Here is a 24,622-nt window from a genome sequence, read left to right as displayed (position 1 = left end):
TCCTGATTCTTATTAAAGCTACAGAAGAGCGAGTGATTTTCTCTTCGTCTTTTGTTCATGACTCCAGTTACTGCGAGCCGTTACGATATTCATATCACCATATACACATCTGCGATATTCATATCACCACACACACACATCTGCGATATTCATATCACCACACACACACATCTGCGATATTCATATCACAACGTACACATCTGCGATATTCATATCACCATATACACATCTGCGATATTCATATCACCATACACATCTGCGATATTCATATCACCACACACACACATCTGCGATATTCATATCACCACACACACACATCTGCGATATTCATATCACAACGTACACATCTGCGATATTCATATCACCATATACACATCTGCGATATTCATATCACCACATACACATCTGCGATATTCATATCACCGCATACACATCTGCGATATTCATATCACCACATACACATCTGCGATATTCATATCACCATACACACATCTGCGATATTCATATCACCACATACACATCTGCGATATTCATATCACCACATACACATCTGCGATATTCATATCACCATACACACATCTGCGATATTCATATCACCACATACACATCTGCGATATTCATATCACCACACACACATCTGCGATATTCATATCACCACATACACATCTGCGATATTCATATCACCACATACACATCTGCGATATTCATATCACCACATACACATCTGCGATATTCATATCACCGCATACACATCTGCGATATTCATATCACCACATACACATCTGCGATATTCATATCACCGCATACACATCTGCGATATTCATATCACCGCATACACATCTGCGATATTCATATCACCATACACACATCTGCGATATTCACATCACCACATACACATCTGCGATATTCACATCACCACATACACATCTGCGATATTCATATCACCATACACACATCTGCGATATTTCCATCATTTCGATATATTGTGCGGCCCTACTTGCGTCACTCGCCCGCGTCTCGTCATATCTGTAAATAGGCAAGGCAAGGCAAGTTTGTTTATATAGCACATTTCATACACAATGGCAATTCAAAGTGCTTTACATAGAAGAAATTAAAATAATAAAAAGAAATAAGAATAATTAAAACAGTTTAGAAAAATAAAATACAGTACAAACAGTCGGACGAGCAGCGGCACAGTGCTCATTCAGTAAATGCACAGCTAAACAGAAGTGTTTTGAGTCTGGATGTGAAAGTGACTGTAGGAGCACATCTGATCTCCTCTGGAAGCTGGTTCCAGCATAATAGCTAAAAGCGGACTCGCCATACTTAGAGTGAACCCTTGGTATTTCTAGCTGATATGATCCTAGTGATCTGAGTGATCTGTTGGGTTTATATTCAGTGAGCATATCTGCAATATATTGAGGTCCTAGGCCATTGAATGATTTATATACCAGTAATAATACTTTAAAATCAATCCTAAATTTAACTGGGAGCCAGTGTAAAGACCTGAGGACTGGTGTGATATGTTCATATGTTCTGGTTCTGCTCAGAATCCTGGCGGCAGCGTTCTGTATGAGCTGACACTGTCTTATGGTCTTTTTGGGAAGGCCAGTGAGGAGTCCATTACAGTAATCCACCCTGCTGGTGATGAAAGCATGAACAAGTTTCTCTAAGTCTTGTCTGGAAACAAAGCATTTAATTCTTGGAATATTTTTCAGATGATAGTATGCTGATTTAGTTATTGCTTTGACATGACTACTGAAACTAAGGTCTGACTCTAGTGTCACACCAAGATTCCTGACTTGATTTTTAGTTGTTTGACCCCTAGAGTGAAGGTATGCGTTCACCTTGAGAACTTCATCTTTGTTTCCAAACGCAATGACTTCAGTTTTGTCTTTGTTTAACTGAAGAAAGTTTTGACACATCCAACTGTTTACTTCATCAATGCATTGGCACAGGGAGTCAATTGGGCTGTAGTCATTAGGCGATAGGGCTAAGTAGAGCTGTGTGTCGTCTGCATAGCTGTGGGAAGAGATTTGGTAGAGGAAAAGAGGAAAGAGGAAATAGAGGAAAGTTGTCCGGTGTATGTGTGTGTGAGAGAGAGAGTGTGTGTGTCTGGTATGGGAATGAAAAGAGAACGAGACAGAGCTGTGTGTGTGTGTGTGTGTGGCAGGAGTTAGTTGTGTGTGTGTGTGTGTGTGTGTGTGTGTGTGTGTGTGTGGCAGGAGTTAGTTGTGTGTGTGTGTGTGTGTGTGTGTGTGTGTGTGTGTGTGTGTGTGGCAGGAGTTAGTTGTGTGTGTGTGTGTGTGTGTGTGTGTGTGTGTGTGTGTGTGTGTGTGTGTGTGTGTGTGTGTGTGTGTGTGTGGCAGGAGTTATTTTTCGTATTAAACACTGAACAGAGACTGAATGAGACAGAGCTCGTAATAAAACAAGAATCAACATCAGATCCCGCGTGTGTGTGTGTGCGTGTCTGTGTGCGTGTCTGTGTGTGTGAGAGAAAGAGAGAGAGAGAGAGAGAGTGTGTGTCTGTGTGTTTGAGAGTGAGAGAGAGAGAGAGAGTGTGTGTTTGAGAGAGAGAGAGAGAGAGAGAGAGAGAGAGAGAGTGTGTGTCTGTGTGTTTGAGAGAGAGAGAGAGAGAGTGTGTGTCTGGTATGGGAATGAAAAGAGAACGAGACAGACCTGTGTGTGTGTGTGTGTGTGTGTGTGTGTGTGTGTGTGTGTGTGTGTCAGGAGTTATTTTTCGTATTAAACACTGAACAGAGACTGAACGAGACAGAGCTCGTAATAAAACAAGAATCAACATCAGATCCCGCGTGTGTGTGTGTGCGTGTCTGTGTGTGTGAGAGAAAGAGAGAGAGAGAGAGAGAGTGTGTGTCTGTGTGTTTGAGAGAGAGAGAGAGAGTGTGTGTCTGTGTGTTTGAGAGAGAGAGAGAGAGAGAGAGAGAGAGAGAGAGAGAGAGTGTGTGTCTGGTATGGGAATGAAAAGAGAACGAGACAGACCTGTGTGTGTGTGTGTGTGTGTGTGTGTGTGTGTGTGTGTGTGTCAGGAGTTATTTTTCGTATTAAACACTGAACAGAGACTGAACGAGACAGAGCTCGTAATAAAACAAGAATCAGCATCAGCTTGGCTTTAGACGGCGAGAGCTGCGTGATCTGAAACGCTGTAACGCGGCGCGGAGATGATGGTGTTGTATTGAACAGATAAACTCATATTTGTCTCTCTAGCAGAGTTACCGTACAGCATTATCAGAACTTCAGTCATTACGGGTGTTGAAACTAAATGACACTGTGTAAAACTACAGTAACGTCTTCAGCTTCAGCTTGAGATCCTTTCATCTGAACTGTAATATCTAGTGCTCCTGTAGTGAAAGTGTTGTGGACAATCTTCAGTGTTTTATGAACATGCGAGAATATGATTATCGTTTACTGTGCTGTTTATAAGGCAAACTTGATCTTTGGATTGTAAAGCTGTCTATAATAATTCTAGTCCAGAGAACAAAAGCATCAGAGCTGCTGAACCCTATTGGATGAACACACACACACACACACACACACTGTATGTTAATGATTGACGTCCAGAGCTGTTTTGCTAGTGAAATGAGTCCTGGAGGAGTTGCTCAGTGTAGACTCGAGGAACACACGAGGTGAATGCTCAGATCGGCGGCGGTGAGTGATGTCTTCTCTACTTTACTGAAGTTCAGGAACACTTGTGAACTATAACGCGTGGTTGCAAGATAAAATGCCCAATTTATCGATTTAATCAGCATTATTCTGTGACATAATAATGTTGATCATTACATCGCTCAGACCTGTTAGTGTTTAAAGCTCTCATGTTTAAATGAGTTTCTGTAATATTTCACTTTTTGTAGAGTAGTGCAAGTGAAAATATCTCATTCATCAAAGTCCCCGTCGTCAATCACTGTATCCCTTAAAACTCATCGTTGATCACCAAAACGACATATTTAAACGTTGTTTCCTTGAAAACACGAGACATCTTAAGTCAATTATAACTGGAAAATCAAAGGACTTCAACTTTATTTGCTTTATAAAGCATGAAATACGCATAAATGTTTGGTTTCAACTATAACGAGTTTCAAAGATTTAATGACGTGGACATTGAATTATTTTTTTTTTATTATGCAAAACTGTTAGCCAATCACAGCAGTGGGCGTTTACTTCCAACTCATGAATGAGACACGCCCACAAAAACTGAGTGTTTGAAAGAGAGGGTAAAAAGCTTATTACTTCTAAATTACTTTTAAAGTCCCTGTGGAGTAAATCCAGCGTTTAATGTTGTTTATGTGTCTATGTGGTGTTTTTAATCTGCTTTAAGACAATCCATGTGTAAGTTCATAAGTCGACAGCATTGCTGAGTATTTCCTCCTTAAAACTGCAGTGAACCAAAGACAGTCTCAAAAACACGCTTTGAAATCGCTGGTGTTTCTGACGTCACAAACTACCTTGTAACCAATCAGATCAACGTGTGATCGCCAACCAGTGGATCTCTGAGCTGAGGGAGTGAGTGGAGGCGGGGCTCATTTGCATATTCATAGAACCAATCAGATCAACGTGTGTTCGTCAACCAGTGGATCTCTGAGCTGAGGGAGTGAGTGGAGGCGGGGCTCATTTGCATATTCATAGAACCAATCAGATCAACGTGTGATCGTCAACCAGTGGATCTCTGAGCTGAGTGAGTGAGTGGAGGCGGGGCTCATTTGCATATTCATAGAACCAATCAGATCAACGTGTGATCGTCAACCAGTGGATCTCTGAGCTGAGTGAGTGAGTGGAGGCGGGGCTCATTTGCATATTCATAGAACCAATCAGATCAACGTGTGTTCGTCAACCAGTGGATCTCTGAGCTGAGTGAGTGAGTGGAGGCGGGGCTCATTTGCATATTCATAGAACCAATCAGATCAACGTGTGATCGTCAACCAGTGGATCTCTGAGCTGAGTGAGTGAGTGGAGGCGGGGCTCATTTGCATATTCATAGAACCAATCAGATCAACGTGTGATCGTCAACCAGTGGATCTCTGAGCTGAGTGAGTGAGTGGAGGCGGGGCTCATTTGCATATTCATAGAACCAATCAGATCAACGTGTGTTCGTCAACCAGTGGATCTCTGAGCTGAGTGAGTGAGTGGAGGCGGGGCTCATTTGCATATTCATAGAACCAATCAGATCAACGTGTGATCGTCAACCAGTGGATCTCTGAGCTGAGTGAGTGAGTGGAGGCGGGGCTCATTTGCATATTCATAGAACCAATCAGATCAACGTGTGTTCGTCAACCAGTGGATCTCTGAGCTGAGTGAGTGAGTGGAGGCAGGGCTCATTTGCATATTCATAGAACCAATCAGATCAACGTGTGTTCGTCAACCAGTGGATCTCTGAGCTGAGTGAGTGAGTGGAGGCGGGGCTCATTTGAATATTCATAGAACCAATCAGATCAACGTGTGATCGTCAACCACAGAATCGTCAAAACAATTGTCTATATCTCGTGATTCTGACACTTTTTCTTACAATTCTGATAATTGGCAAACGTCTATTTACATTTTTACGATTTAGATGTTTGCATAAAATATTTTAAATACTTTTAAATCATTGTTAATGGAGAAACATTTGTCGCTGGACGCGGCTCACCAGCCAAACCTCGACCTCCCAAGATGCAATGCGCCGCATGAGTGCTGAGTTTTAGGAGATTCAGTCGTACACAGATTTAGTAGGTTAAGTTTCATGTCTGGTGATGAAGCAGTGAATAAGCCGTTGGTTTAGACGTAAACACTCTTGGACCCTCATCATCTTCATCATCATCTTCATCATCATCATCTTCATCATCGTCTGCGTGTCGGTGCAGATCTCCGACTGACACGTTTGCACATCCAGGGCGTGTCGCAGATTCTTCAGTGGTCCTGGAATTCTTCATGAGTCGACTTCCTTTAGTTGTCTGGGAAAGGGAGTCGGACTGACGAAATAAACACAAGGTTAAAATGTTTAACCCTAAAGCTACTGTTTTATATGTGATACACTCGTGTCTAAGGCCTCTTACACTTATCCACTACACGCTTCTGTCGTCTGATTCATAGTTCAGGCTTTAGAGGAAGGGTTATTTGTTCATCTCTCAATCATTGCATTGCATTATATGTTTTAAAACTACAGGTTTGATAGTAAGATGATATTTAAATGCTTAGTTTTATTAAGACATTAATGGCAGATATTGATATTTACATGCATTTTATTATATGCATCAGTATCATATAAATAGCAGCATCTGCACCAGATTGCATATTTTCTCTGTTTGCGCTGTTTCTTCCTCCATATTGTCCCGATATCAAGCGAAATAAGGGATATTCTCACTACATGCCTTCTCTTTCTGACCCCATCGGCAGATATTTCTTCTTGTTTTACGCTTAGACACTGCTTTTCCAGTAAGTGTATCTGACAAAATTCGCATTCAGAAGATGTTAAGCATTTAAAACTCACTTCCGCCAATATATGGATCACCGATTCTGACATCACTCTGCACTTCAGCTTCTCATCGGATTTCCTGCCCAATCAAATGCTCTCTAGAATCTGAAGCTCCGCCCCCTGCATTATAAATAGAGCTTGAAGGGCTGAAATCAGTCACTTGTTCTAAGTCAACATTTACTGTTTTCTACATGGTGAACAGAATGCTGTATTTTAAAGCAATATGGAGGAGATTAGAGGAGAAACGGTCTGAGATTGGGAGGAAACTGCGGCTTTACTGAACTCAACCGAGCTGTGATTGTAAACCAAACGCGATTGGCTGTTTTAAAAAGGGGGAGGAGCTGATTGATAGGCCCGGCCCTAAATTCCATCAACACCCTGAATAACATTTCAAGGCACTTCAGGATGGATTCTGATTGGCTGTTATTAGCAGGAAAAATAATCTTCTGGCGTTTCCCCAAAAGCATGTTAGCCAACCATGGAGGCAAGTTCCCTTGTAGTGTATTCAGTGTTATTTATATTCAACAATATTATTGATCTCCTGCATTAACACCATTATATGAGAACTGAACTGAGCTGGACGATGATCACGGTTTACTCCAGAGCCGCTATACATATAAATTAACTAAATTAATAACTTTTTTTAAAACAAAAATGAACCATCACTGAACTTAAGCTGATTTTTTACGCTACTTTCTTCTAGAAACAAACTTTGTTGCACTATTTTCCTGTTATCTCTGTAAAGCTGCTAGTGTGTTGTAAAAAGCGCTGTATAAATAGCGGTGACTTGACTTGAACTGTGTTGTTAACGACGGAAGTTTTGACCAACTTATGAAAACAGTTGAAAATTGCTTCGCTTTTGATGAGTAACAGGAATGTAAAAACGCGTTGTCAAAACTCAAAATTGATTTCTGAAATGGATTTGAACGATATCGCAATCACTGTGTCGTTGTCTGTATAGTTGTCGTGAACTCTGTCTCGTTATCGACTCTGGTGTGAACGGGCTTTAGAGAGGCTTTACTCCTCATGGAAGCGAGTAACTGATGTAGATCTGACCCACATGAGGAGAACAGCACGACACGTCTGTCGGTGACTCACATCGCCGAGAGACGCTCCCAAAACCTGCGAACATGCAGCGGCACGCAGACCTACATGCTGATGATGGGAGAAACCGTGTGTGTGTGTGTGTGTGTGTGTGAGTGAGACCTTCACGAGCGTCACGGCGATCCTCAGCTCCAGGTAAGACAGATTCAACGCTCTTTCTTTGATTCTCTCTCTCTGTCTGGTCTAAGTTAAGATCTCTGGATGGCGTTGGACTTTGTTGCTGACAGAAGAAAGTAAGCGTGAGGTTTTGAGGGCTGGTGAGTTGAGGAGGACGAGCTCTTGAAGATCATGTGGTTGAAGAAAACGGTGAGGCTTCGTCCTCGTCTTTCCGGTTCATTCACTTCCAATCCTGAAGGATCACGCTGCAAAAACGGATGTTCTTCCTCAGTATTTCTGTCTCGTTTTCCATATGCAAATATCTAGATATTCTTACATCAAGATGCATTTACTGGAGAAGCAAAAGGACTGTCTGAACATATTGAAGTTTGATAAAAATGTAATGAGTTTATGCTTAAAACACACTGGAAAACAAAAAACAAGTAGCCTAATGTTTAGTTTTAATTTCGCTTTTCTTAGTTTTAATTTCGCTAATTTAGTTTTTAAGCTTTTGCACTGAGATTTTTTTAATTGCACTGAGATTTTTTTAAGTAAATTTCACATGGAATTAAGTAAACTCAGCTTAACTAGGTTAAGTAAAATTAACAAAGAAAATAAGTAATCAACCTAAAGTATTTATGCCCCAGTGCATAACATGAGCACCAGTATAAGAAAAGTTGAGTAGGTTTTACTTAATTTAATAATGATATGATATGCTTTAATTTCTGCAAGCTTAAATTAGTGCTTTTTTTCTTCTTCTTTTTTTTTAAACTGGTAAAAAAAAAAAAAAAAAAAAATTACATTGTTGCCTGAACTAAATTTTTCATGTAGAAATTACATTTTGTTTTTTCTGTAGACTTCACCACAGGATAATTTTTATCCAAAAAAGGAGAACAATATTTTTTTTCATTATTTTTCTTACCTCAGGGGCAGATATTTGTTTCAGTGCAACATAAGTGCTTTAATTTCTCTTTCTTAATTAAGTCTGGGTCATATTTCACCTCAAAAACAAAATAAATACATAACTGGTAACACTTTACAATAAGTGGCCTGTTGCATCAACTGTTTAGACTATATATATATATATATATATATATATATATATATATATATATATATATATATATATAGACTGTGTTTACGCAATTGACTTTTTCCCCCCTCAGAATGATATAAACTCGCAATTGCAAGAAAAAAAGTCAGAATTGTGATAAAAAAATCAGAAGTCAGAATTGCTATAAAAAGTCAGAATTTCGATTAAAAAAAGTTAGGATTGCAAACCTAAGGTGAATTTTAAACCTTCTTTTCATAACTTTATAACTATGTAACTTGCGAGAAGTGAGAAGTTAGAATTGCGAAAAAAGTCAGAATTGCAAATTTAAAAAGTCAGAATTTCAATTTAAAAGAAGTCCGAATTGCAAGACAAAAAGTCCGAATTGTAAGATGAAAAGTTGCAATTACTTTTTTTAATTTTTATTCAGTGACGGAAACAAGCGTCCATACAATTGTAAGCATTAGTTAGTGCTTTATGCATTTATGCAATACAAGACATTAATTGATGTTTAGTAATGAGAATTGTTATATTATTATCATAGAAGGACAAAAACTCAAGTAAAATAAAAATACTGAAATAATTGTATATGCATAAATGAAAATGGTCCTAAAAGACAGAATTTTCTTGCAAAATCTAATTTATGTGATTTAGTGACCTGGATGCTTTAATGAGATTAGAATAAATAAAGTTGAGCTGTAAGTGATGGTAAATAACAGTAAATGCAAGCATTGAAACATTCGTTTGCTTGTTTCGTTTCTGTGGTGCGGGTCTTGATCAGGTTGCACAAACCCAACGTGAATAATAATGCATAATGATGTAGTGGTTTTGTTAAGGCTGATCTTTTACTTGTTTAAACAGAGCATGACATTCCTGGACATGGATCTGGCATGAACTTGATGAAGAGAGGAAAACCTGAGGTGAATTTTAAACCTTCTTTTCGTAACTTTATATTGGATGTAACTTGCATAAACCCAGATTATTATTCCACATATGGAGTAACTGTAGTGCAGTTGCATCTTAAAATCTCTGATTGTTGACAATGAATTCACAATTATGAGAAATATATGAATGAAAAAAAAAATGCTTCTTGTTATTGCAAATTCACAAATTGTCATAGTCAAGGGATTTTCAAAACTCAAATTCTGAAAAAGTCAGAATTGCGAGAGTCAGAATTATGCCTGAAAAAAAAAAATGCTTCACATATTGCAAATTCAACTAGTCAAGTGATTTTCAAAACTCAAATTCTGCAACTTATTATGTCCATTTCAAAATCTTATTTTCCCAATGTTGCATCAATATTTTCGGCTTTGATATAAAGTTAGCACCCATCTGAATGGATAACCGTTATAAAGCACATAATGAAGTCCTGAACCCGTTTGGTGAGTGTAAATATCTCTGAGACGAGTTCCAGGGCGTATCTCTGGTGATGTGACGGACAGAATCTTCACTCGTTTGAGTGATTCGTTTCTGCAACTCTACTCGATCAGGAACATTAGATCTCAGTGTGTCATTCTTCATCAAGAGAGAATCAGAAACGCACGTTTGTAGAGGAAAGCAGGACTGAGTTTATAAACCAGGCATTTTATATTACGAATATTGTCGACTCTTTCACAAACTGCTTTTGTTCCTCTTTTTGAAAGTTGCTCTGGATAAATCTGCTAAACGCACAAATGTAAATTAGTTTTTATTGTACGTTTCAGCAAATTTTCTTTAAGAATATGGTGAATAATATGACATAAAAATAGATATATTTTCGATATACATTTTTTTGCATGTAGTTTAAAAAAAAAATTCTTCTTGCAATTAATTTCTCACAATTCTGAGTTCATTTCTGAGTTGAATTCTGTATTTTTCTCGCAATTCTGACCTTAAACTCGAAATTATGACTTTATATCTCACAATTATGACATTATATATCTCAATAATGCCTTTATAACTTGCAATTATGACTTTATATCTAACAATTTTATTTCTTGAGATTTGAGTTGATATCTCATAATTCAGACTTTTTTTTCTCAGTTGCAAGTTTATATCACACAGTTCTGAGGAAAAAAAGTCAGGATTGAAAGAAATAAGACATACAAACTCGCAGTTTTGACTTATTTCCCAGAATTGCCAGATATACACTCGCAGATTCTAGAAGAAAAGTAATTATGAGATAAAAAGTCAGTCGCAATATTTGTTTATTCCACGCCAGAAACAAGCTTCCATAATTTAATGAGCATTTCAACACAGAAATCTCAATGCCCAATAATTATAAATGACACAATCTTTGCACATACTGTTTCTCAACCATGTTATAAAGGATATGACTTATTAAATAATACCGACTTCCTGATTTCTTGCACAATTTGAGTAAACATGGCAAAAATGGGTGTTCCCAATCCCAACCTGTCTAACGTTGTATACTGACATGCATTTTGGCCGTAGGCATAAAGTTCAGATATCTGCAAACCCCTTAAGTTAGGGTTTTCTGAATCAAAAGGCCCTAAATGTTTTTTCTCCTAGCTCTGGTATCTGATCCATCATGGCATGTTGAGATTTAAAGGCTCTTTCAGAGCGATCGTGTCTCGACGTGTTGCAGGAACCCAAGGCAGTGTAGGAGTAGCAGCATTTCTTCAGCGTGTGCGAACGCTCCTCTTCTGTCATGTGTTTCTCTCCACACCCGCTGAATAAACAGCACAGCGACGCCGGACTCTGACTCGGGATGGAGGACTTCTTCTTCTCACTCATATATTGTGTTTCTGTCCTGATCAGGGTCCACTGGTAGAGGAGATGAATGAGCTGAACTGAGGAACACAACTGCACAGGTCAGACTATGAAAACAGGCTTTACTTTGTATTGTATTTGATTTGTTGAAATACTGGTATTTTTGATATAGGTATATTGGTTTGTTGTGTGTTCAGGGATGCTCTTCTGCAGACCTTGGTTATAACTAGCGCTTATTTGAGTTACTGTTGCCTTTCTATCGGCTGACCCAGTGTGTGTGTGTGTGTGTGTGTGTGTGTTGTAATGAATAGTCTGATCATTCTCCTCTGATTTCTGACATCAACAAGGCATTTTCATGCACTGGATATTGTCTCCTGTTCTGGTCATTCTTGTGCGTGAAAATCCCCGTAGATCAACAGTTTCTGAAATACTCACTTAAATCCTCTTGTCTTCCTCATTCTGATGCTCAGTTTGAGATCGTCTTCACCGTTTCTGCCGTTTGATTGGCTGATGAGATATGTGTGTTAACGAGCAGTTGAACGGGTGTGTGTTTATATTTGCAGAATCAGTGAAAATGTGGATAATTTTGACAAAATAAGAGGAATCATATAAAATGCATGCTTTTTTAATTTAGTACTGTCCTGAATAAGATATTGTACATAAAAGATGTTTACAGTACATATAGTGCACAAGATAAAAATAGATATTTATAAAGATGATCCCGTTCAAAAGTTTATGAACACGTGTGTCGTTATCTGGATGACCCACGGCGGTTTCCTCATCTTTGGTGATGGTTGTTCTCGAGTCCCCTTGTTTGTCCTGAGAAGTTAAACATTTGAACTCTTCCCAGCAGTGACTATGATCTTCAGAGCCATCTTTTCACACTGAGGACAACTGAGGGACTCAAACACAACTATTAAAACGTTCACTGATGTTCCTGAAGCGAGGGGTGAAAACTTTTGAACAGGATGAAGATGTCCACATTTTTCTTATTTTGTTTAAATATGTATATTTTTTCATTTAGTACGGCCCTTCGGAAGCAACAGAAGATACGTACATGTTTCCCAGAAGACAAATTAATTATAATTTACCTTGATCTCCAAATTCAAAAAGTTTTCACCCCCGGCTCTTAATGCATCGAGTTTCCTTCTGGAGCATCAGTGAATGTTTCTATAAACTAAAGCGATTTTCACGTACAGACGATAACGTTGAGAAAACAATCTCCGTTCACACTGATCCGGAGAACAATTAAAAAGCACTGTATTATTCATGCCAGGCCAGTAGATGGCGATGTCACTTTGTAAAGAATATAGACTGAACACGTAATAAGCATAATGCCACCGTTTCTGTACTTCACACACATGATATCGGCATTGTTTCCAAAAACTTGCACTTTGACACGCTGTTGTCGTGTAAATTAACGTCCAAACTACGTACATTTTCCAGTTTTTAGTTGAAAACAGTGTCTAATAAACGTAAAGAAATACATGCTTCACATTTTGTTTGATAACAGTGGCTGGAGATATTAGAAATATTTTATAGCAATATTTACTTTTCTAAAACATATTTTACGGATAACATAATGGATAAAAAAAATGAAATTGATTGTCATGTGTTCATGACGTCTTATCTGGTTATTTTGCGTATTTATTGCTCACTGTTTAATGTTCTCTACTGGGCAAATATTGATTGACAGCTCATACAAGAGGAGTTTACAGACACACACTGTCATTTATGGAAATCCACTGGCTTCTGTTTGTGCAATTCTTGTTTATTAACTGCATATGTTTGCAAAACCCTTGAAGAACCTGCAAAAAGCTGATAATTTTTAAGAAAGGAGAGGGATCATAATAATGCGTTTAGTTTTTATTTAGTTCTGCTCTGATTAGGGTATGTCATATGAAAGATAACTGACACACATGATCCTGAACCAAGAGGATTGAAGCTTTTCATAATAATGCAGGTTGTAAAACACATGAAAACGTGTTATCAGAGTAACACAAATGACTCTTAAATAAAGCAATAAACATTAACAGAATGACACTATACACCTTGATGTACATTACTGATATCAAAAATAATATTAAACTATTTAAATAAAATATAATCGTATGTGTTGAGTCATGCTGGGACTTCTGGTAATGTCCTTTTTTCACCATAAAAAGGACAGTATTTTATAATACTGTCCTTTTAACAGTAACAGTATTTTATAATAAAGTTACATATTGTGATGTTCAACCATTTACAGTTTTTAACTGTGTGCATTATGTTAAGATAACTTACTGAAGAGGTTTTTACTAGAGATGCACCGATGTATCGGCCGATAATCGGTGTCGGCCGTAAAAGCATTTATTTTCACTAACGGCCGATTGTTTAAAACAGCCGATGATCAGGGCCGATTATATCCTGTCAATCAAAAGGGGGCGGGAAAACGTGTCAGACTGCAACTCACACTGTGTGTGAAGAAAATGTCTCTCGTGTTGAATTTAGGGCTGTCTATATGACAATAACACTTTAACAATTAAAAAATAGCGATGTTAAATAAAAGCAGGCTCTATTTGACCCTCTGAATCGGGTTGTCAGGTCCACAGTTTTCCCTATTTCAAACATTATTTGTAGCCTCCCATACAATATTCGCAAAGTGCTTTTTTACTTCTGATAAGAACAAAGTCTCAGTTTTCCCAATAATCGGATATCAGTATCGGCAGATAGCATTCTCAATTATCGGATATCAGTATCGGCAGATATCATTCCCAATAATCGGATATCAGTATCGGCAGATATCATTCCCAATAATCGGCTATCAGTATCGGCAGATATCATTCCCAATAATCGGATATCAGTATCGGCAGATATCATTCTCAATTATCGGATATCAGTATCAGCAGATATCCTTCTCAATTATCAGTATCGGCAGATATCATTCCCAATTATCGGCTATCAGTATCGGCAGATATCATTCCCAATAATTGGATATCAGTATCGGCAGATATCATTCCCAATAATCGGCTATCAGTATCGGCAGATATCATTCCCAATAATCGGATATCAGTATCTGCAGATATCATTCCCAATAATCGGATATCAGTATCGGCTATCAGTATCGGCAGATATCATTCCCAATAATCGGATATCAGTATCGGCTATCAGTATCGGCAGATATCCTTCTCAATTATCAGTATCGGCAGATATCATTCCCAATTATCGACTATCAGTATCGGCAGATATCATTCCCAATAATCGGATATCAGTATCGGCAGATATCATTCCCAATAATCGGCTATCAGTATCGGCAGATATCATTCCCAATAATCGGATATCAGTATCGGCAGATATCATTCCCAATAATCGGATATCAGTATCGGCAGATATCCTTCTCAATTATCAGTATCGGCAGATATCATTCCCAATTATCGGCTATCAGTATCGGCAGATATCATTCCCAATAATCGGATATCAGTATCGGCAGATATCATTCCCAATAATCGGCTATCAGTATCTGCAGATATCATTCCCAATAATCGGATATCAGTATCTGCAGATATCATTCCCAATAATCGGATATCAGTATCGGCTATCAGTATCGGCAGATATCATTCCCAATAATCGGATATCAGTATCGGCTATCAGTATCGGCAGATATCCTTCTCAATTATCAGTATCGGCAGATATCATTCCCAATTATCGACTATCAGTATCGGCAGATATCATTCCCAATAATCGGATATCAGTATCGGCAGATATCATTCCCAATAATCGGCTATCAGTATCGGCAGATATCATTCCCAATAATCGGATATCAGTATCGGCAGATATCATTCCCAATAATCGGCTATCAGTATCAGCAGATATCATTCCCAATAATCGGCTATCAGTATCGGCAGATATCATTCCCAATAATCGGCTATCAGTATCGGCAGATATCATTCTCAATTATCGGCTATCAGTATCGGCAGATATCATTCTCAATTATCGGATATCAGTATCGGCAGATATCCTTCTCAATTATCAGTATCGGCAGATATCATTCCCAATTATCGACTATCAGTATCGGCAGATATCATTCCCAATAATCGGATATCAGTATCGGCAGATATCATTCCCAATAATCGGCTATCAGTATCGGCAGATATCATTCCCAATAATCGGATATCAGTATCGGCAGATATCATTCCCAATAATCGGCTATCAGTATCAGCAGATATCATTCCCAATAATCGGCTATCAGTATCGGCAGATATCATTCTCAATTATCGGATATCAGTATCGGCAGATATCCTTCTCAATTATCAGTATCGGCAGATATTAGGGGTGTAACGGTACACAAAAATCACGGTTCGGTACTTACCTCGGTTTTAAAGTCACGGTTCGGTTTATTTTCGGTACAGTAAGGGAAAGAAATGCAAACATTAAACTGCAGGTTGTTTATTACTATAAACTTTTTTTAACAATTTGTTTACACTTTTTTAAACACTTTTTAATAAAATATAATAAAATAGATATAAAATAAAAAAAGAATAAGAAATAAAATACTGCTGCAAAGTTCTCCACTAAATAAAATACTCTCAGTCTCAAACCAATATCACATAATAAAATATAATGAAAAATATAAATAAATAACTATGATTACAGTGCAGGAACAGAAAATAGCCCTATATTAAAATAATATTAAACAAATATATTAATGTATTATTATTTTTCAATAATCAATCAACATAATCAATTTAAGATTTTTTTTTTTCCACTTTTTTAATAATTATCTAAATAAAATATAGTCCAAAGCTATACAAAGCTATTATTACCAGAGCATGTGATCAGAGCAGGTCATTTTACCATTGTTGCCAGCATGACTATACCAGCTCAGCAAACAGAAATCTAAGTTACTACTGAGAAATTTCACCTTATTTGAGCGGACTTTGCTTTTCCAGTGCGTGATCGGTACATGATTGGAGTGTTTGGGCCGTTAACGACAGAGCAGAACGCGCAGCGCAAACACGGACTCGAACATTGAGCAGAGAGCGCAGCGGGTCGTCGACACACACACACACACACACACACACACACACGCGCGCGCGCACGCCACGGAACGGAGAGTGCGGCGGCGCACACGAAGCGGAAAAGCTTTTTTTCGCCATGCAGTCTATTTCATTGTTACAGTGACGACGGGTAAAACACGGGTAAAACCAGAGAATGTCTAATAGGAAAAAACATTAGAATCAGCTGCAGGGCGGGATTTGCGCTGAACGCGGAGACTTCCGCCACTTAATATGTTCGTGTGGAAACACGAAAATGTACCTATGTTCCGCACACAAAATATTGCATTCAGTCATTCGGTACACACGTGCACCGAACCGAAAGCCCTGTACCGAAACGGTTCGGTACGAATACACGTACCGTTACACCCCTAGCAGATATCATTCCCAATTATCGGCTATCAGTATCGGCAGATATCATTCCCAATAATCGGATATCAGTATCGGCAGATATCATTCCCAATAATCGGATATCAGTATCTGCAGATATCATTCCCAATAATCGGATATCAGTATCGGCTATCAGTATCGGCAGATATCATTCTCAATTATCGGCTATCAGTATCGCCAGATATCATTCCCAATAATCGGATATCAGTATCCGCAGATATCATTCCCAATAAAATGCTATCAGTATCGGCAGATATCATTCTCAATTATCGGCTATCAGTATCGGCAGATATCATTCCCAATAATCGGATATCAGTATCGGCAGATATCATTCCCAATAATCGGCTATCAGTATCGGCAGATATCATTCTCAATTATCGGCTATCAGTATCGGCTGATAGCATTCCCAATAATCGGATATCAGTATCGGCAGATATCATTCCCAATAATCGGATATCAGTATCGGCAGATATCATTCTCAATAATCGGATATCAGTATCGGCAGATATCATTCCCAATAATCGGATATCAGTATCGGCAGATATCATTCTCAATAATCGGATATCAGTATCTGCAGATATCATTCCCAATAATCGGATATCAGTATCGGCAGATAGCATTCCCAATAATCAGTATCTGCAGATATCATTCCCAATAATCGAATATCAGGATCGGCAGATATCATTCCCAATAATCGGCTATCAGTATCTGCAGATATCATTCCCAATAATCGGATATCAGTATCGGCAGATATCATTCCCAATAATCGGCTATCAGTATCGGCAGATATCATTCCCAATAATCGGATATCAGTATCGGCTGATAGCATTCCCAATAATCGGATATCAGTATCTGCAGATATCATTCCCAATAATCGGCTATCAGTATCGGCAGATATCATTCCCAATAATCGGCTATCAGTATCGGCTGATAGCATTCCCAATAATCGGATATCAGTATCGGCAGATATCATTCCCAATAATCGGCTATCGTTATTGGCGGATAAATTTAGTATCGGTGCAGCTCTAGTTTTTACTGTACCTTTTTTACAGTATTTTTCTTTAAAAATAACAAACATTTTTTACAGTGCACTACTACATAAAAATTAAATCTTTTATATCTTATATTTGTATACATTCTGCATGGGGTTTATAAATTTGTTTCCATACACTTCATGCATCAGGACAGATGTTGATGGTCACCGGGGGACATAACTATTACTGAGGAATAATAATCGAACGGTAATCAGATCAATATGTTCATCCACGCTGGTGATGTGATTGATCGAGTTAATGTAGAACAGAGAACTAATGTCTACGAAAAACGACTGAGCTATTAACCCTGTAAAGCCTCACATTTGATATATTAGTCAAACGCTCATTATGCTATACGGATACGGAGGGAAAAGAAGTATTCAGAGGCCCAAACTGAGCAAAAATATGCAATCTGGTGCAGATGCTGATATTTATATGGACATATAGTAATATGAAATTCTGATGCTTGTAATGTAAATCAGTGATAACAGTGTAGCAGATACTTGCATGAAATGCATTTAAATGTCTGCCAATAATGTCTTAGTAAGATTATATTTAAATGCTTAGTTTTATGATCAAAACATATGATGCAATGTAATACAATGATGATTGACATGAACAAATAAACCTTCCTCAAAAGCCTGATGATCATATTTGATACTCATGATTTTTCTAATAAATGATGATGTATAATCAAGTAAACCGAAACTGCTTCAGTGCCTCGAGCTGAAGGAAAGCTAAAAGACTTTTACTTGATAAAAGAGTCTAAACTATCAATCAGACACAGAAGGACTGTCGGAGAGTGTGTGAAACGGGTCATTTAGAGGCCTTAGAAATGTGTGTATCATAAATAATACAGGGTTATATAGGGCTAAATAGATTCAGACTTGGGAAATCCAATGTACCCAAAGTCAGGACATTGTTTTCTGTGGTGGCTTTCATTGGCTGATATGACCTCAGTATGACCTGCAGGAATATTGAGCCTGTCACTCGTAGTTTGGTTCCGATGGTTCACTGAATATGCATCAGTAAAGACTCGATCTACAACCGTCTCACTTCAGTGTCCGTGTAACAGGACGCTCACGGTGTCAGGTTTGAAAGAGCTAGAAAGAGGGCGTGTCCTCAGGTGTCCGATTGACAGCACGTGTCACACCTGTCCCCGCCCCCTTTTGAGTCTTGTTTTTTTTTTTTTTTTTTTTTTCTCTCTCTCTTCAGTTGGACATGTAGTGCATGTTGTGAATGCGATGGCATTGCTGGAGAAACTGAGCGTGTCGTTTCACGATGGGACCAACTCTTGTTTCCCACAGGCTGCCGGGATGTTCCTGAGGAAGAAGAAGAAGAAGAGGAGGCTGGAGATCTCCACACCCAAGAACTTCGAGCACAGGGTGCACACGTCCTTCGACCCGGTTCAGGGATGTTTCGTCGGTCTGCCGCCCCAATGGCAGAGCATCATAGAAACACTCAAGAGACCCAAACCTGTGGTGGACCCGTCCAGAATCACACAGATCTATCTCAAACCAAAGAAGGTAAAGTGAAGCGTGTTCAAGACAAGACGTGTTTCACAATATCAGAGTAGCAGAGCTCTTTTATTATATGTTTTTGACATTTATACATAATTAATTAACATGTTTATATATATAGATAAACTATAGAGTAGTTTGAATTATACACACAGCAATTATATTATATATAATTAATATATATATATATATATATATATATATATATATATATATATATATATATATATATGTAATTAATTAATGGTTAAATTACATTATATATATTTTTGCATTATTTGCAAAACTTGGTGACTTTTTATGACAATTAGGCAAAAATATCAGTAAAAAAAATATGCATTTGATATTACAGCGCTGCATAGATATTTACATTTTTAACATTATTATGCAATTATTGTAAATAGTTACTAGGAAGGTGAATATCAGAAAAAATATTACAGAATATCACGTGTGTGTGTGTGTGTGTGTGTGTGTGTGTGTGTGTGTGTGCGCGTTATTTATATATATATATATATATATATATATATATACATGCATGCATGTATGTATGTATGTATGTATGTATGTATATGTATGTATGTATGTATGTATGTATGTATGTATATACATACATACATACATACATACATACATACATACATACATGGATACATATCACATGTGTGTGTGTGTGTAATCCAAAATTGATGCTTGAACATTCTTTTTGCATTAATTATTTGCCAAACTTAGTGACAAAAATATCAGCCAAGAAATGATATAGTTGATATTATTTTGCAAAACATTTCACTGCATAGATTTCATTAATACCGTTCTATTTGTAACATTATTATGCAGTTATTATATACAGTTACTAGGTCGTTGATTCTCATGCCCAGATCTCATTTCACTCCAAAGTCAAAAGAAAAAAACAAAAACAATTATTGCATAAAGAAAATTACTTATCGACAATATTTTAAGACAATTAAGCAAAAATATCAGGCAAAATATATAATGTCTCTTGATTTTGGTGTGAAATTAGCCTGAGACACGTTCTTTGCAGCATCTGCTGTAATTTCTTTAAAAGTGGTTTTCAACAGAACATGTTTTCCCCGAGGAAGTTTGTTTCTCGTTAATGTTTGCGGCTCCGGTTAATAATCACATGTCTGTTAAACAGGTTCTGTCTCAATGTTTATATCTAAACCCTCGTCTCTGTTACATTTCCCCAGAGTTCTCGCGTATCCGCTGCTCCTTTCAAACGCTTTAAGAAAGTGACATTAAGCCTTTCTGTTCGCTAATGTTGACCTGATAAACCTGCTCGACGCTGCTGTTATTTCATGATCTGCTCTAGGAGGAGCTGCATCATCCCACCAAATGACTTAGGGCGAATGTCTGAGATCCTGAAAAATGCAAATGAGATGCAAATGGTCCTGAATATTGGTCTTGTTGTGAAAATATCTGCTATCTCCTGGTTAATATGAGATTTTGGCGTATTTGCATGTATGGAAACGTCAGTTAGAATGGGGTGAAAATCAAATCATTTCACAGCATCATTTTTTGAGGGGAAAAACTTCTAAAATTCTAAAATATTTTTAAAATATAGCCTTAATGAAGACAATTCTGGAGTTTATAGAATATAATTCTTTAAAATGATCCCTAAAAATGAAGAATTGCATGTATATAAAGATCTGACAACTGTAATCTTCAAAGGCATGACGTTTTTATGAGATTTTATGGTACTTATATTTCTGCAGTATTTATAATCCGTTTATTGACTTTTTGAGCATAGACCTGAAAATGAAATTTCCAACTTAAACTGTCGTAAATCTTGAAAGTTTGGTCTCTTTTTAAAGACGACACTTGGCAGATTTTTGCTGAAGTGAAAAACGTTTTAAAAAGTAAACTTAAAAAGTTATAGAATATTACATTTATTGCTGTGAAAAAAAATACTATTTTCAGTTTTTATATGAAATGTGTATTTTCTAAAACACATTTTATTCTAAAACTATGAGAAAATCAAAGGCATAAATCTAAAGTTGTGTTCCAAATTTGAGGTTGATATCTCAAAAAATGAGCTTTCGGGAAGATTAATTTGTGTCCGTGAGGAGCTCAAGTGGGACTATTTTTTTCAGGACCATTAAACCTTTTCGAATCATGTCCATGATTTTTATTTATTCACATAGAAAGTGCCAAAACCTTTACCAAGTTTCGTACCATTACGATGAAGTAAAAAATTCTTTAAAAAAAAGAAAATGTAATTTTTTTTGTCAAAAATGATTAATTAAAATTAAAATTAAATTTAATTAAATTAAAAGTAACATTCCCATAATGTTTGCAAAATGTAATGTTCACTTAACATTCGCATAACCAATAAAAACATTTTTAAAACATTTAAAAACATCATGGACATTTTGAATGTTCAGAAAACCTTCAGAAATTATGTTTTTATAACTCAATGGGAATGTTAGCAAAACTTTCTTAGAACATATTTCTCTACAATGTTGATTCAGTTCAATAACCTCAACATTGCAAAGTTCAATCATCAAACGAATTCGATTCAGCTAAAAAAAGACAATAGTGTCTTCATTATTCAGATGGAGTCAGTTCAATGTTTCAGAGTCAGTTTTGATGGCGTGTTTCCTCTCTCTTCCAGAGCATCGTGCGTGGCAGTTTCATCGGACACGAGGACTACATTTCTGCAGCGATCGCGGAGATGAGTCGACTCTCGGTCACCAGCTCCAACTCCTTGAGGAGAACCAGCCCGTCTTTGCGGAAACGAGCTCAGTCTCTGGGCCGTCTGGGAGAGGTCGTGGAAGGAGAGACGTACGAGTATCAGGAGCTGAACGAGGCGAATCTGGGAAGCGGTCAGCCGGTGTTGGACTGGCGCTCCCGATCCCGACAGGTCCAGAGTGAGAGTGGAAGTCCTCAGCCTGACCACAAGAAGAGCTTCACGCTAGACCCAAACGACTCACGGACGAGATCCAAATCGATTCACGAGGCGACGATGTTCAGGGAGCAGCCGATGCTCATGCCTCGGGACATTTTACTCGCGCCTAGAACTGTTCCCGAACGGCTCGGCGTCGCTAGATCCACCCAGAGACCCGTGTCGTGCCTCTACAGCGCATACAGGGAGAACGAGGGAGCAAAACTGATCCCAGAACAGCCGAAGATGGAAGCGCAGAAGAGGCCACTGTCCACCTACAACTTTAAGGTGTGTAAAGTCACATTTATTTATATATAGCGCTTATACAATACAGATAGTTTCAGAGCATCTTCACGGTGATAAACGGGGTTAATGTTGCAGAATGCATCACTTATGAAACAAATAAAGCTTCACCCGTAAAGCAGCTCATTGTTCAGCTCAATTCAGTTCATGTTGATTCAGTTCAGTTCAATAACAGTGTGAATGTTGTAAAAGTTTGTTAGTTATGAAGTGAATCAATTCAACTAAAGCAGCTCTAAAAAGACAATAGAGTTATAATTCAGTTCATTTCAGTTCTATATTGATTCAGTTTAGTTCAATAACAGTGCAAAGTTCCTCATTTATGAAATGAACTTGATTCCGCTAAAAGCAGCTCAATTCTGATTCAATGCTGATTTAGTTCAGTTCAGTAGCAGTGCAAAGTTCAGTTCTGAAATGACTTATATTCAGCTGTAAAGCTCTAGCGAAGACCATGAACTCATTATTCAGCTCAATTCAGTTCAATAACAGTGAGAAGTTCAATTGCAAAATTAATTCAGTTCAGCTGTAAAGCTCTAGAAAAGACAATAGAATCATTATTCAGCTCAATTCAGTTCCAGTTTTCAGGTGTTGTCCTCATCTGATAGTGTCAGAGCAGTGAGATAGACGATACTACTGAATATTTAGTGTCTTTTAAACCCAAACTTATCAAACCTAGGGCGAGTACTCAGTCTGAGAAACTTGTTTGGGTGCTATTTCATATCGCAATATTTACAATAGTGATGATGTCACTTTTCTTCTAATGTGTTCGTCACTTAGAGTCTGATTTCATTTGATAAAGAACAGGTCCGACAGATTGCTCTGGGTCGAATACAGGTTGAGCCTTGCATGCTGCAAAAAATGATTTTAAGTCGGCTCTTAGTTTGTGTAAACGAGCAGAAGTCAGCTTTACAGCGACACACTTACAATATCAGTCACTGAGCAAGACCTTGCACTAGGGCTGGGCGATATGGAGCAAAAAATATATCTTGATATATTTTGCTATATCTCGATATACGATATATATCTCGATATCTTTACAGGAAAAATAACCCCCCAAAAACTACTGCAAAAACAAATATGCCAAATACCACAAAGTCTTTTTTTATTGAAGTGCAAATAGGTAGGCAGTTCATGTAGGAACAAAGTGCTTCTGCGACATTAAAAAAAAAAAAATCCCTGTATACAAAAATAATAATTTAACTGTAAAATAAAGGAAGAAATAATACATATTGCACTATTTTAAATAAACCTGTATAGAAATATCATTACTAATTTTGGCAAATAAATAAAAAAAATGCCATATATCCCCCAAAAACTGCACAACTGTAGAGTAAAACATTAATTAAAAAAAAAAGTGATACTAATGCATCTAAAAAGTGACATGAGTGTTACGAAATCACACTGTCTGGGGCCTCTGGAGAACTCAGAACAACTGCTAGCATAAAGTTTAAGGTAAAAATAACTGCCATTAAATTACAGTATCTTACTACTATGCAATTAGATAAACTGTTCATTCATTACATCACTTTACCTCTGTCTTTATCCACCTTTATCCTCTTCTTTTTGGCACTGTATCTATAGCAGAATAGGTAGACTAATGCTAATTTATAATGTGTCATGTAAATTCGGCCATCCGTCACAATCAGGAAACTTTCACCGTGTCTAGAGCTGGCGCGCGAGCTGCCAGGCCCGTTTCTACAGGGGAGCATGTTAAGTGTGAGTGTGTTAAGCGCCCTCAAACAAAAGCAATGCGGCGAGAGGCGACGCTACACAAAAAATTACCAACAACAACTGATCGCGCGCGCTGTTTCTGACGCACTTCAAGCACTCGCTGGGCGGGGAAAGATTGATGTGCCTGACCGGACTCGGGGGACTTGGTTGAATGAGACAACACGCGAGGGGAGGGGGAACAAAAGCGCGGAGGTGGAGGAGGGCGGGGGCGAGCACAGCACAGAGAAGGCAAACAAGCAAAGTGGCGAAATCAGAATTAAATATAAACAATATATCGATATATACGATA

The 24,622-nt window shown here is 37.8% G+C and overlaps 1 protein-coding gene across 4 annotated transcripts in view; it reads left to right on the top strand.

Annotated features, from left to right (window-relative positions):
* The first annotated feature begins 3,594 nt into the window (after window positions 1–3,594).
* Window positions 3,595–24,622, top strand: part of pak6b (p21 protein (Cdc42/Rac)-activated kinase 6b) — a 31,880-nt gene continuing 10,852 nt past the window's right edge. The window contains exons 1-6 of one of the 4 annotated variants that reach the window (XM_079888967.1): window positions 3,595–3,666; window positions 7,756–7,873; window positions 9,576–9,634; window positions 11,475–11,527; window positions 19,191–19,409; window positions 22,033–22,590. In XM_079888967.1, coding sequence (XP_079745093.1) covers window positions 19,200–19,409; window positions 22,033–22,590 — 768 coding nt within the window. In that variant the 5' untranslated portion in view covers window positions 3,595–3,666; window positions 7,756–7,873; window positions 9,576–9,634; window positions 11,475–11,527; window positions 19,191–19,199. The other 3 variants (XM_079888965.1, XM_079888966.1, XM_079888968.1) reach the window with 3 other exon arrangements.

This window comes from Squalius cephalus, assembly GCF_949319135.1.
Source record: "Squalius cephalus genome assembly, chromosome: 12".
NCBI lineage: Eukaryota > Metazoa > Chordata > Actinopteri > Cypriniformes > Leuciscidae > Squalius > Squalius cephalus.
This window is presented reverse-complemented; position numbering and strand designations above follow the sequence as displayed.